At 52.4% G+C, this 14437-nt stretch overlaps 1 protein-coding gene across 5 annotated transcripts in view; it reads left to right on the forward strand.

Moving 5' to 3' along the window:
- Bmp1 (bone morphogenetic protein 1) overlaps window positions 1-14437 on the forward strand; it is a 43641-nt gene that overhangs the window by 25051 nt on the left and 4153 nt on the right. For 4 of the 5 annotated variants that reach the window (XM_057786106.1, XM_057786107.1, XM_057786108.1 and 1 more), the window contains 10 exons: window positions 1175-1277; window positions 2978-3094; window positions 3216-3361; window positions 3472-3667; window positions 4263-4388; window positions 5254-5414; window positions 5741-5921; window positions 9698-9823; window positions 12867-12994; window positions 13354-13567. In XM_057786106.1, coding sequence (XP_057642089.1) covers window positions 1175-1277; window positions 2978-3094; window positions 3216-3361; window positions 3472-3667; window positions 4263-4388; window positions 5254-5414; window positions 5741-5921; window positions 9698-9823; window positions 12867-12994; window positions 13354-13567 — 1498 coding nt within the window. Of the gene's footprint in view, window positions 1-1174; window positions 1278-2977; window positions 3095-3215; window positions 3362-3471; window positions 3668-4262; window positions 4389-5253; window positions 5415-5740; window positions 5922-9005; window positions 9824-12866; window positions 12995-13353; window positions 13568-14437 lie in introns of those variants that run through there. The other variant, XR_009058117.1, reaches the window with a different exon arrangement.

A 14437-nucleotide genomic window follows, 5' to 3' on the forward strand; every position in this document is an offset into this window, starting at 1 on the left:
CAGAGGTTCACGCTTTCTTCTGGCCTCTGGTATACGTACGTATATTCAGTCACAAAATGACACATATGTACCAAGGTAAATAAGAAAACATTTTAAAGACAGTGTCTCACTGGGTGGTGTTGGTGTGCATCTATAATCCCAGCATTTGGGAAGCAAAGGCAGACAGAGCTCTGTGAATTCGAGGCCAGCCTGGTCTACAGAGTGAATTCCAGAACAGCCAGAGAAAGAGCAGCCCTGTCTCAACCCCCCCTTCCCCACAAAAGAAGACAGTGTCTTTCTATGTAGTTAGTCCTGGCTGTCCTAGAACTCGTTCTGTAGACCAGACTGGTCTCAGGCTCATAGGGATCCTTCTGCCTCTGCCCCCCTCCCAGTTCTGGAACTAAAGGCATATGCCACTATGCTGCCTCTAAAGTAAAATCTTTTTTTTTTTTTTTAAATTCTCGATCATGGTTATGGAGTATTGAGACTTACCAAGGGGCTGTGGCAGGTGTCAAGTCAGTACGGCTATGTGATCCTTTCTGCCTCCAGGGAATACGGTGGTGTCAGAGGCTGTTGCGTGAGCTGGGTCACGTCAGGGAGGTTGTATGGTTGGCCTTAGGACTTAGCAGGAAATATAGGCTGATTCAAACCCAGGTGCTTGGGCTGGAGTTTACACTTTTTTCATACATCTGCCATCTCATTCATAAACTCCCTGAGGGCAGAGACAAAACATTAAATCCTTTCATGAGAGGGACCTGTAACCTGATAACTACTCCCTGCAGATACTGTGCCCCTTCCCAGAATCAGGATCCAGGGAGTTTGTATGACTAGTGTATCAACCTTCTTCTTGGCCCCTTCTTTCCCGTCTCCGATCACCCTCCCCGATTCTGGGCAGTTCTTAGCCCTGCCCTCTTCCATTGTAAGGACATCATGGTTTATACTGATGGTGAGGGAATCTGATTGGTTATTTAACCCAGGACAATAGCCCTGTACTGGGGTGGAGAGTGCAGGCAGTGAAAGCCATGCTCTCTCCTGGGTGTTTACGATGGGACCAGTAGACAGGTGTTTTCAGTTAGACTGATGAGGGCTACATGGTAAACCGTGGCGGTGACGGTTAGCTCTCACTCCTGCCAGGGGCAGGTCCAGAGTGGGAGCAATGTAACCTTCTCTCCTCACCCCTTCTCGCTTTCCCTAGATCATCCTGAACTTCACGTCCATGGACCTGTACCGTAGCCGCCTGTGCTGGTATGACTATGTGGAGGTGCGTGACGGCTTCTGGAGGAAGGCACCCCTCCGAGGTAAAGGGCACTGACCACTGAGCCTCCTCAGCACCCTGGTTCCTTATTGGAACCTTCTGTGGCCCAATACCCTAAGGAGGGTGGGGGTGACATCCTGATACGAGACAAACTACATCCTCTGGTGTAGTTTGTCCTGGCTGGTTCCGGCACTAACTAGTGCTGCGACAGTGGGTGACTTCAGTCTGTGGTCCAGACTTCCAGTTCTTACTACGGACTTTTGAGTTATCGGCCGAAGATGCTATTAAAGGTTGGGGAGTCCCAGGAGCACACAGAGATGTCTGTTTTGCACATCCCCATAGCTCCAGGCTCACACCCTCACTGGGATTTCCTTGATCTACAGGGCTTTAAACCTAGTAGGGCAGGCCCTTGACTCACCTTGATAACTATAGGCTTGGAACAGTTGCCTGGCTCTCTTTGACAAGATACTTTGTCGCTAATAGTGTGTGCATGAAGTGAGACGGGGTCAAGGCCACAGGACAAATCTAGGCATAGTAGTGCCATACTTCCAACTTTGGGGAGGCCAAGGCAGAAGGATCCTGAGTTTGAGGATAGCCTTCGCTACATAGTAAGACTCTATCTTAACAACAACAGAAAAACAAAGCACCCCTGGACAAAAAAAGCAGTTCGGTGGGCATAGAATTAAAGCAAAAAGGACATCTGCACTGAGCCTGAGGTGTTGTGTGACTCTGTTCATTGTCCATCTGCACACAGTCTGACGTGATTCAGGGTTCCTCATCCTCGGTGTCTTTGCCCCATAGTCTGTGGGGAAGCAGCCAGCTGCTGTCAGTCATCTCTTCACTTTTATTGCTGATCTTCTAGTGGACCTGTCAGTCACTCAAAGCAGCTGACATTGCAGCGTTCCCTCTACAGTGGATTAGGTCTCCCAGGGTACACTCTCTTTCTCGGAACTGACATTCCTAGGCAAGCACCTACCTCTTGGCCCTTGCTGAAAGTTGAAAACCACTCAGTCTTATTCGGAGCACACAAATCATCCCCAGTCAACTCTTGACTCCAAAGACCCCACAGATGGTCAGCTTCACCCCTTGTGTTGATTCTTCGTGAGTTTCGTTCAAACAGGATTGCTTTCTGCCCCTGTTTGATTTTGGGGTTCGGGGTTCTTTAGGCATCTCCCAAATTTGACCCCATGGCAGATGCAGGGGAGAGCATTCAGTAACATTATATGCAGAGGAAGTTGTACCTATTGTTTGTTTGCATGGAGATCTCATGAAGACCAGTCATGATGGGAACGTGCTTTTAAAAAGGGTCAATAAAACTTTGCTCCCAGGACTTTGAAGGCTGAGACCAAAAGTTCAAGGCTTGGGCCTGGAGTGTAGCTCATGTGATAGGGTGCTTGCCTAAAGTGCACAAAACCATGGGTTCAGTCTCTTGTGCTTAGAATCTTAGCACTGGAGAGACTGAGGCCTTGAACCAAAAGTTCAAGGCCAGCCTGGGCTATATCGTTTGCTTTTAGAAAACAACAACAACAACCCCTCCCCCAAATAGCCCCCCCCCCCCAAATCAGTAAAACACATATGTCATTCAATCTTGTCCTGTCCCTTAAGGGGTTTCTGGCTCTCCTGGTGGTCTTGGGAACATGCCCAGTAAAGTGGCTGCAGACTGGAGCCCTGGGCATCCTGGGAAATTGGGGCTTACATGGAGAGACCTGGGACTCAGGAGTCATCTGTCTCTACTGTCTGCAGGCCGGTTCTGTGGGGGCAAACTCCCTGAGCCCATTGTGTCCACTGACAGCCGCCTCTGGGTGGAATTCCGGAGCAGCAGCAACTGGGTTGGAAAAGGCTTCTTTGCCGTCTACGAAGGTACTGAGGGAGGGGAAGGAGGGTGGGCAATGGGGAACAGGGTACATGGGAAGAGCGGGGAAGGGAGGGGCACCTAGGCAGGGCCGAGCATACTGACCACCATTATCCCGTGTTCCCAAAGCCATCTGCGGCGGGGATGTGAAAAAGGACAATGGCCATATCCAGTCACCTAACTACCCAGACGATTACCGGCCCAGCAAAGTCTGCATCTGGCGGATCCAGGTGTCTGAGGGCTTCCACGTGGGCCTCACGTTCCAGTCCTTTGAGGTAGCCACAGACCCTTCAATGTGTACGTTGGTCTCTAGGACAGTCAACGTCTCTGGGAGTAGGGATCCTGGAAACCTGCTCCTTACCCTGACAGAGCCCCTGCCTCCTAGATTGAGCGTCACGACAGCTGTGCCTATGACTACCTGGAAGTACGCGACGGGCACAGCGAGAGCAGCAACCTCATCGGGCGCTACTGTGGCTACGAGAAGCCTGAGGACATCAAAAGCACGTCCAGCCGGCTCTGGCTCAAGTTCGTCTCCGACGGGTCCATTAACAAAGCTGGCTTCGCAGTCAACTTTTTCAAAGGTGCGCTCCCTGCTGTCCTGCCTCCCTTCTGTGGCCTCACAGTCCCTCTTTATTTGCCATTCGTTTAATGTGAAGACCCCACGAGAGATGCAAACACAGGGACACCGAGGTCGTGATACTAAAGCATTGTGGGTAAATAGTAGCAAAGGTCAATCCTGTGTGGCGCAGAACTGCGGAGGCTTACGGAGAGAGGAGGGTTTTTTTGTTTGTTTGTTTGTGTTTTCCCCACCAATGTGATCTGCGGCAGACTGCTTCCACAGCCTCAGTACTTTACCTATACGGTGGATACCACAGCCGCCTCCGTATTAGGTATTGCATAGTGAATGAAGGAGAAACAAGAGGACAGTGCTTGGATGGGCACTGGTACACAGGAGCTGATGGTAGCCGCCAGCCAGCCTGAACGCTTGGAAGCTGTTGTAGGATATATCCTGTGGGTTCTCAGCCGCCATGGGGACTTGGGGATAGCTCAGGGCTGAATGGACAAGCGAGGTTTTCGGGGGACTTTCCCCTGCAGTGTGGGGTAGGTTCACAGGAATCCTGAGAAGGAGGAGCGAAGTCGGGCCCGTGGTTTGTGACATCTCTTTCTTCTCCGTAGAGGTGGATGAGTGCTCGAGGCCCAACCGCGGGGGCTGTGAGCAGAGATGCCTGAATACCCTGGGCAGCTACAAGTGCAGCTGTGACCCCGGGTATGAGCTGGCTCCAGACAAGCGTCGATGCGAGGGTGAGTACCCCACTCTGTCCCTGGGCCGCTGATTTCTTTCCTGTGCCTTCCGGTCGGTCCATCTCATTCCGGACAAGCTGTAGAGATTCCCTAGTCCCATTCCCAGCCATGGATGAGAAAGCCGTCTTGCATGTCAGCCTGGGCAGAACAGACTGGCAGAGTGTGATATACACTGACATGAGGGGGTTTTATTCTGACTCCTTTGTTTTTTTAATATTTATTTATTTATTATGTATACAATATTCTGCTTGGGTGTATGTCTGCAGGCCAGAAGAGGGCACCAGACCTCATTACAGATGGTTGTGAGCCACCATGTGGTTGCCGGGAATTGAACTCAGGACTTTTGGAAGAGCAGGCAATGCTCTTAACCACTGAGCCATCTCTCCAGCCCCTCTGACTCCTTTGTTAATACTGATCTTGACCTGGTGATGGATGTCACCACCCTCCCTAGGGTCATGATCCACAGTTTGGAAGCCACTGTTTTTCAGAGTCTCAGCCTGCATGTTAGTGACAGTCCTTCAGGGCAACAGCTTCAGATCAGGCTGGTCTTACTGCCTTTGAACAGCCCCTCTCTGTGTCTCCCGGGACTGCTACATATACATGTTCCCCAGGCCCCTCCGTGTCCCCTCCCAGCAGATTCCTTGCCCATTTAACAGAAAAAGTGGTAGAAATGAGCATATATGCAGCCCACCTGCTCTTAAACTTTGGACTCACCTCCAAAGATCTCCATCTACTGTCCCATGACCCCAGGTTGTGAGACCTACAAACCCTCATCTCCCCCTGACCTAGTGTCCAGCCTAGGACTCAGACCCCTCCCTAGAGTGGGGACTCCTGGTAGGTAATGCCACTTCCCTTGTTCCTCCAGCCGCGTGTGGTGGGTTCCTCACCAAGCTCAATGGCTCCATCACCAGCCCCGGTTGGCCCAAAGAGTACCCTCCCAACAAAAACTGCATCTGGCAACTGGTGGCCCCCACCCAGTACCGTATCTCTCTACAGTTTGACTTCTTCGAGACCGAGGGCAATGACGTAAGTGTCCTGGAGCCAAGACGGGTAGGAAGGTTGGGGCATTGACACAATGCTTGTCTTTCACCGTTGGGAGGGAATCGGAGAGAATCAGGCTCTGAGAACAGAGAGGAGACTACCCAATACAGGGAAGCTTGGTGGGTTAATAGGCCCGGAGTTGGGAGCTTGTGGAATGCGGAAGGGCTTGGGGCCAACTGCCCCGGGGCTCCACCATGCCCGGAGCAGCATTTGATGGGGGACCAGCTGCTTCGCCTGACAGTTTCCCTGGAAGGGAGTCATCAAGAGAGAGGCTTCCTGAAGGAGGCAGCCAGAGCTGGACTTTCCGGCAGGTTTGCAAGTACGACTTTGTGGAGGTGCGCAGTGGACTCACAGCGGACTCTAAGCTGCACGGCAAGTTCTGTGGCTCCGAGAAGCCGGAGGTCATCACTTCTCAATACAACAACATGCGCGTGGAGTTCAAGTCTGACAATACTGTGTCCAAAAAGGGCTTCAAGGCCCACTTCTTCTCAGGTAACCCTGGATTCCTTGGTCTCTAGTCCCATCTCCCATCCAAAGAGGGGGTTCCCCTGCCCTCCCTGGTCTCCTAGCCCTGCCCCCTGCCTCCCCAACTTATCATCCTCCATCAGGTCAGCCCCTGGGGCATCTGGATATCTTTACTGGGAAGCCCTTAAAATCTTAGTTGTGCCAGGCCTAGGGAGGGGCAGAGCATTTTAGTGCAGAAATGAAAAAGCCTGCAAGCCAAGGCCTGAAAGGGGAGGTCCTAGACAGGGAGTTCAGTTGCTTAAGAACAGAGTTGCCTGGGAATAGAGAAGAGGAGGGTGTTTGCCTTGGACTGTGTGGGCCAGTTCATCTGGCAGCAGCTGGACTTCTAATCAGACCCCGCCTGGCCCACTGGGTTCATGCCAGGCCTTCTCAAATGTGGAATCGCCTCCACCCTCCAGTACCAAAGCTACCCACTCCCCTGCCATGGAAGGCTTGGCTTGGTCCGTCCCTTAGCTTCATCTGACCCTTTTGAAGTACCTCTCTGGGTGGTCCAATCCCCAGCTTTTCCAGGCTGGACCTCTGGGGTCTGGAGAGACCTCTCCCCTACTTTAGAAATCCCTAAGTCTTTGACCCCGGGTTAGTGTGAGGCCAGGAGCAAGGGCCCAGACCCAGCAGTGAATGTGAGAATTCTCCGCTGCAGAGTGTGGAGAGAGCAGGACGTTGGCGCGCTGGCTGGAGCAGGTGGCTTGTGGAGGGGTGGCTTAGGGACCTCCACCCCGACTTCCCCTGGTGGGGTGGCCGTAGGGTGGTGGGCAGGAAGCAGGAAACCCATGATTCTGTCCATGCTGCCTCCCTTCTCCCCTCCTTACCCAGGGTCCTGCATCCTTCAGCCCCCTATGCGGCTGCCCTGCACCCTTGCCTGTCCCACCTGGATGCCATGCACCTGTCCCTGTGCACTGGTTCCCTGCTTGGCACTGCCAGCTGCCCTGCTCTGCTTAACGTGCTCTGTTGAGCTATCGCCCCCAACCCCCTGACTCCCTGCTTTCTGGGTCCCTCTGTGTAACACCGAGCCCCTCCTTCTCTAGAGCCCCCTAGAACAAAGGCGCTTTCCCGAGGCTGAGGGGATATAATACCTGCCAGGGTGGGCTTCTCAGAGACCATTACCTGCTTACTCTTGTCTGTCTCTACCTTTCTGTTGTTCCAGTCTTGGAGAGGCTGGGGGCAATATTCATGTCTGTCTGGAGTTATTGCCTTGTCTCCCTATCCCCAACATAAGACTCAGCACTGTACAAGATACGTACATGCCTGTACATATGCTCACACCATATGCAGACACACGTGCACACACATGCATGCACATACATGCATTGCCCCTTGCACAAGAGACCTGCAGAGGACCCTCATGGATGGGCATCAGAGTTCAGCCTCAGGGCCTGGGGCATGTGACTCTGGCCCCCAGGAGGGGGCTGTATGGACTTTTGAGACACCCATCGAGGAGACCCTAAGACAAGAAGGAGAAGCAAGAGCCTGAAGACCTTCGGTCTGACCCCCCAGCACCTCCGGGGCATTTGGGCACTGTAGGGTGAGTGCCATCTCCTTGTTGGGGTCTGTGCCACCTCCCCTGCCCTGCCCCCCTGTCTACTCTTCAGTGTGCCAGAGTCCCCTCCCAGATATTAAGGCAGTCATCCACAGAACCTACATTCCCTCACTCGTGTCTTTAGTTACTTGCCTACCCGTCCACCCGTTGACTTAATGTTTTTATTTTACCCTACCTGTGTTCCAGACACTGGACTAGGCAATTGGGGAGCACATATGAAGAAGGCATGGGGGTTCAAACATGAGAGGGAAGCTGTGGCTTCCTTCGTGAGTCATGCCGCCTGGAGCTCCTAGCAGAGCCCCAAGAGAGGCGCTCCCTACACCTGCACTCACGGTATTTCTCACAGGCACATGGCAGCTTCCTTGGTCAGGTTCTGCTCTCCAGAGGAAGTTCTGGGGAGAGGCTCGTCAACTCTACCTCTAAGCCCTATGCATCTGTGAACTCTTGATGGGTCTAGCTCAGCTGAGCATGGGTGGGAGAAGCAGGGCCTTCTGGGAGTCAGTGCGGCAGCCCTCAGGCTAGATTAGGAACAGTGTCCACTCGTCACAGACCTGCCTGGTCAGTGACGTGCCAGCAGCCATCTTTCCACGTCATGGTTCATCTCTGACATTCCTGGTGTAACTGGGATCCACACATCTGTCCTGACCGCCTGCTTCTATGACAGACACACCACCTTAAAACAATGGTGTGGCCTACATAAGCCTGTGACAGTGTGCATCTTTGTAAGTGTGTGTGTGCACGCCTGTCAGCGTGTGAGCAGCTCTATGTGTAAATGCCCACACGATGGGCATGAGCACCTCTGCATGGATGTGTATCTGCATCCGCATTAGGTCTCATGACCCCACGTATGCACGTTTGTCTGTCTCCTGCCTGTGTTTCTGTCTGCATATACTTATACACACACACACACACGGAAGGAGGTCACATGGGTCTTGTGGGTGCACCCATCCCCAGATGGGCGAGCAGGTTGTATGTGTGTGACTATAACTCTGTGTCCGAGTCTTCCTGCTGTACTGTAGGTGTTTGCCTGTGTGTGTGAGAGGCAGGACGTGTGCCCCTGTTTATCTGTGGTCCCGTGTTTGTACAGCAGTTCTTCCACGCGCAGGGTTGCGTGGGGAGCCTGTGTTTACATGTGTGCCTGTGTCTCACACACTGTCTGCAGCTGTCAAAATGAGGGTGAGCAGAGCTCTCAGGCAGCCCTTTCCCCAGCTCCCCTCTACCCACAGCTCCAAGTTTCTCTTCCCCAGTATGCACACCTTAGAACTGTGTGATCCCTGCAGCCCTCCCCCTTGCCACAGGCTCAGTCTTGTCCCCTGTTGCTGTGCCTCTTGCTAACCCAGCCGTAGTGACATGGCCGTCCTGCATGCGGGTCTGCCTGCCCCCCCCCCGCCCCACTCTGCCCTGCCCACCTGTCTGGAGACCCTGGGTCTAGTTGTCATTGATCTCCCTCCCTGGTTCCCGCCCGCCACCCCTATTCCTCGGCCCCCTTTCTCCTTCTCTCTCTCTCATTTCAGAAAAGAGGCCAGCTCTGCAGCCCCCTCGGGGACGCCCCCACCAGCTCAAATACCGAGTGCAGAAAAGAAACCGGACCCCCCAATGAGGCCTGCCAGGCCCCCAGACCCTTCATTACTCAGGAAGCTCACCTCGGACGGAGTGGGCTGGGGGCTTTGGAGCCCACCCACTCCCTGCCTCCACTCTGCCATTCCAGCCGCCTCCTTTGGCTGGACAGACCTGGTGCTCTCCTCTTCCCCTGCCCCCTTCAGCAGACAGGGGAACCTTCCCTGCCCCCTCCCATTTTGATGGTGTCTGTGACATTTCCTGTTGTGAAGTAAAAGAGGGACCCCTGCGTCCTGCTCCTTTCTCTTGCAGTCTGCTTGTCCCTGTGTCTGTTTTTCCACTTGTCCGTCTGTCCAGTAAGCAGGTAATGGTAGAGGTTCCCATGCTGGTTAGTTCCAGACCCCAGCCCTCCCGCCACCTACTTCTGCCCACTTCTGCCTTCTCTGCCCAAAAGCAGAGGCCCACTCAGCTGCCTCCACTGACACGGCGGCGGCGAGAACTCCATCATCACCCTGACCTCTCACGCCACGCCCGCCCCTCCTGCGCACTCCCTCCCACAGGAGGAAGCCCCTGCCAGGCCTCCCACGTCCCCTGGGGTGACCAGACCTCAGCCCACACAGACCCATTGCTCTTCTCTGCATCCTTACAGACAAGGACGAGTGCTCCAAGGACAACGGTGGTTGCCAGCAAGACTGCGTGAACACGTTCGGCAGCTACGAGTGTCAGTGTCGAAGTGGCTTTGTCCTTCATGACAACAAACATGACTGCAAGGAAGGTAAGACCCGCGCAGAGGGTGAGGAAGATGGAGAGGGTAACCAGAGCATGTCAGGTACCTCACACTGCCTAGAGACCTCCACACAGACAGCTCCATCCCGAGGAATGGAAGGCTAGCACCTCCTACCTGGTGCGTGGTCCACCCTACCATACTGTGGTAGCCAGGACATCTGCACAGGTGCTCTCCCCTTGCCCACACCAGGAGAGGAGTCCACAGATGCCGAAGGTCCATTTCTGGGCTCTTAGGACCTGCATCCAAGCCTTTCTGTTTGTTACGGCCTCCTCGGGCACAGAACAGAAAGGAGAGCAGCTAAGCGCACACACAGACTCTGAAGCTAGGTTGTCTGGCTTGAATCTGTCACTTGGTTGTGTGCCCTTGAGTGACTGCTTACTCTCTCTGTGCCTGGATTGTTCCCGTGTAAAATGAAGATCCTGGGTGCTGGGAAGTGATGAAGTAATCCCAGCGACCACAGTTGAGTACATTGCCATTATGGGCCATACCTCACTCTGGAGACTCTCAGGGCAGGGCTGCTACTGTTTCTGACACCAGAGCCCTGCAAAGACATGTGAAGCACCCCTAAACCGAACACTCACAATCCAGGCTGTTCTAAAAATCTAAAACTTTTTGAATACCATCATGATATTGCAGTAGGAAACTCTACCCCTGACCTCATGTGATTGGCTGTAGTCAAAACACAGGCATGCTAAAAATATGAAAGATTACCTTCAGGGACTGGTAAGATGGCTCAGCCTGAGTCCCTTCCTATAACCTGTGTAAAGGTGGAAGGAGAGCTCCAACTCCACAGATATCCACACGCATCCACACACATCATAATATTACGATATGTATATATCTATATATAATAAATTTAAAATTTTTTAAAAGATTTACTTTATTTTTAATTGTGTGTGTGTGTGTGTTTGCACATGAGTGCAGTTACCAGTGGAGGCCAGAAAAGGGTATTGGATTCCCCTGAAGCTGGAAACTTGATGTGGGTGCTGGGCACTTATATTTAGTCCTTTGAAAGGGTGGTATGTGTTTTGAACCGCTGAGCCAACTCTCCAGCCCCAAATTTTACAAATTTAAAAAATACTTCCAGGCTTTGTTCATAGGGTATATATATGAAACATGAATGAATTTAGCTGACACTTGAGTTCCATCCTTACAGCTCATTACCCAAAAAACTATTTGAAGAAAACAACTTAAAGAGAAATTTTTGCCCAGTGGTGGTGGTGCACACCTTTAAGCACTCTGGAGGTAAAGGCTGGTGGATTTTTATGAGTTCAAGGTCAGCCTGGTCTACAGAGCGAGTTCCAGGACTGCCAAGACTACACAAAGAAACCCTGTCTCAAAAACAAAACAAAACAAAAAAAGAGGGGGTGAATTTTATCTTGGCTCATGCAGGGGGTTTGGTCTATGGTCACTTTGAACTTAAGGTAAGGCCAACCTCATGTCAGAGTTCATGATGGAGCCACAAGCAAAGCTGCCCAACTTATGATGACAGAAGGGGTGGGGGCAGAGAGGCAGAGAAAGGCAGCCGTGGTCAGGGACAAGAAATACCCTTCAAGGACTAGTGAGGTGCTCTCCCTCCAACTTGACTTCACCTCCAAGAGTTTGTTGGCACCCACTAGTCTGTTCAAGTATGAATGCATCGGTGGATTCACCTATTGAGATCCAGTGACATTCCAGAAGCCGTATTGCTCCACTGGGGACATCTCTTGAGTGTCTAAGGGACATTTTAGGTGTGTGGTACCACACCTGGAGTTCATGTGGGTGCTGGAGACTGGACTCTCACATTTGTGCAGCAAACACTTTATTTATTTGTTTGTTTGTTTGTTTGTTTGTTTGTTTGTTTTTCAAGACAAGATTTCTCTGTGTAGACTTGGCTGTCCTGGAACTCTGTAGACCAGGCTGGCCTCAACCTCAGAGATCTTCCTGCCTCTGTCACCTGAATTCTGGGATTAAAGGTGCCACCCCTGCCTGGCTGGCAAGCATTTTATTGGCTGAGCCATCTCTCTAGAATCCTCTCCTTGTTTGCTTGCTTTGTATTGAGGATGAATTTAGGGCCTTACACACCCCAGGCAAGTGTTCAGCACAGAGCTACGTCCCAGATCTCTTTTTACTTTTTATTTTGAGGGAAGGTTTCACTAAATTGCTAGCTGCACTTTGATTCTCCTGCCTAGGCCTCCTTTGTAGCTGGAATTACAGCAAATGCTCCCAGGCCCAGATGAATGGGGTTTCTAAGGTAGAAGGGTAGGGTATCAGGTGACCAGACATGTCATCCAGCTGCAGAGGGGAGCCAACTGATACTCTGGAGGAAGACAGACTTCTAGGTGGTGGGTCCATTATTTTAATTCAACCAACCTCCTTCTGAAATATAGTTAATCCTCTGGGCAAACATTGTACCATTTTATGTGAGACTTGAGCATTGTGGATTTTGGCAGTTGTGAGGGGTTCTAGATCAAATCCCTTGAAGATACGTAGGGACTTCTAAGCATGCTGGGAAAAAAATGCAAGAAGGGAATGCATGTTGGAAAAACCCAGCATGAGGTTGTAGGGAGAGATGGGAACGAGAAAAACCCAGAAGGTCAGAAGCCACAGAGGACGTGATGGATGAGCTGGCCCCTTGTCTGTTTCTGTCACCTGTGATGAAAGCAGGAGTGGAGCTTGGGGACGACTGAGTCAGGTGCCCAAGTCTCTGGTGACATAGCCTCTCACGGTGCACAGACGCTCCCGGGTGGCAAAGGGGAGGAAGAGTGTGTGGCAGCTGGACAGAAGTGGTGTGGCCATATGATCACAAAAGGGTAGACCACCCCATGTGATGCGCCTAGGGGTCCTAACCAAGGCGTCATCTGAAACCAAGTCAGCAAATTCTCCCCCAGCCTGGGTAACTGAATGAGGAGGACATGTGTGTCCTCAGTCCATTCTGTAAATGGAGGACAGGAGGCAGAGCAAAGAAGTGGGCAGGAGGGAGACGCCTTCTTCCCAAGAGACATCGGGGTGGGAGGTCCCTGGTGATCCTCTTCTGTCACTCATCCTACAGCCGGCTGTGAGCACAAGCTGACATCCAGCAGTGGCACCATCACCAGTCCCAACTGGCCCGACAAGTACCCCAGCAAGAAGGAGTGTACGTGGGCTATCTCCAGCACCCCTGGGCACCGGGTAAAGCTGGTAAGATACCACTTGGCACCCTGTATGGACACCCCGCTCTTCGCTATCAAGTGACCTTTTGCTTCTGCCATCTGCAAAGACTTGTGTGAGTCCAAGGTGTGACTGTAGACAGGGTGGCCTGATTGAGCCTCAGGGCCTACCCATCCCTGTGGAAACAAGTCTCCCTAAACAGGAGCCCTCTTTCTGAATATATTTTGGGGATGTCTCTGCCACTACCCATTTCTGAGTCCTCCCTGACCGTCATCCCACAGTCTCGATTGCTACCATAGGTGTACATGAGCTGGAGTCTAGAGGTATAGAGGTTTAGGAACTCCTCTCAGTCAAGCCTCTAATCTGGACTCCTCTCTTGTATCCCGCAGACCTTCATGGAGATGGATATTGAATCTCAGCCTGAGTGTGCTTATGATCACCTAGAGGTGTTTGATGGGCGTGATGCCAAGGCGCCAGTCCTTGGCCGATTCTGTGGCAGTAAGAAGCCCGAGCCCGTCCTGGCTACAGGCAACCGCATGTTCTTGCGCTTCTACTCTGACAACTCGGTACAGAGGAAAGGCTTCCAGGCATCCCACTCTACAGGTGAGGCTGGCCTCGGCCTAGGTGATGCCCTTAGGCTGATGTTGACTTCCGGTACTAGCTGACTCTGGTTACCAATCCTGGCCTTGAGTTTACACAGGACCTTCGAAGGCCCATAGAACAGAGCCCTGTAGCCCCAGGGCCAACAGTGTTCTGAGACACAGATCGCTGGAGAGAGCGCTGAGGCATGGGGGAGAAGTCAGGGATTTACAAAGGTCAGAAAACCGGTTATAGTGACAGTGGTCAGAGGGAGGCGTGGTTAAGGAACCTACGAATGGGGAGAGCATCCCTGATTGTCCCTACTGTAGCATGTGCCATAGCAGCCTTGGCCACACTCCATCCCTGCAATGTGCTGTCTCTTTCCTTCTAGAGCTGTCTATTTTCAGGCAGCCTGCGTAAGCCATCGTTCTGAGTGCAGGTCCGAAAATGAGCCTAGCAGGAAATCCAGATCCCAGCCCTCTAGGAGCTTGCTCTGCTTGTTTATTTGACCGGGGGCATGTGGCAGTGAATCAGCCCTTACCCTGCCTGCCCCAGGAACTCATAGTTCAGCCGAGAGATAAGCCCTAGGCATGGATGATTACAGCCTAAGCCAAAATAGGACACGGGCAAAAAGAACGGAACCTGACTCGGGGGAGTTGCTGGAGAGTCGTTCCAGCTGGGGAGGGGGGCAGAACTCCGACTCATGGTTCACACAGATGGACTGCTGTGTCACCTGGTCTGACTAGAGCAGGCGGGGGTGAGGGGGTTGTGAGGACGGCAGTGGGAACCACGTAGCTGCAGAGGGAAGCTAAGCTGGAGGCCAAGTTCTGAGAGACCCAGCTGCAAACCAAGGATGTCAGTATCAAGTTTCCTTGTCTACTGGTGAGTTCTGAG

Source organism: Chionomys nivalis, chromosome 12, assembly GCF_950005125.1.
Source record: "Chionomys nivalis chromosome 12, mChiNiv1.1, whole genome shotgun sequence".
Lineage (NCBI taxonomy): Eukaryota > Metazoa > Chordata > Mammalia > Rodentia > Cricetidae > Chionomys > Chionomys nivalis.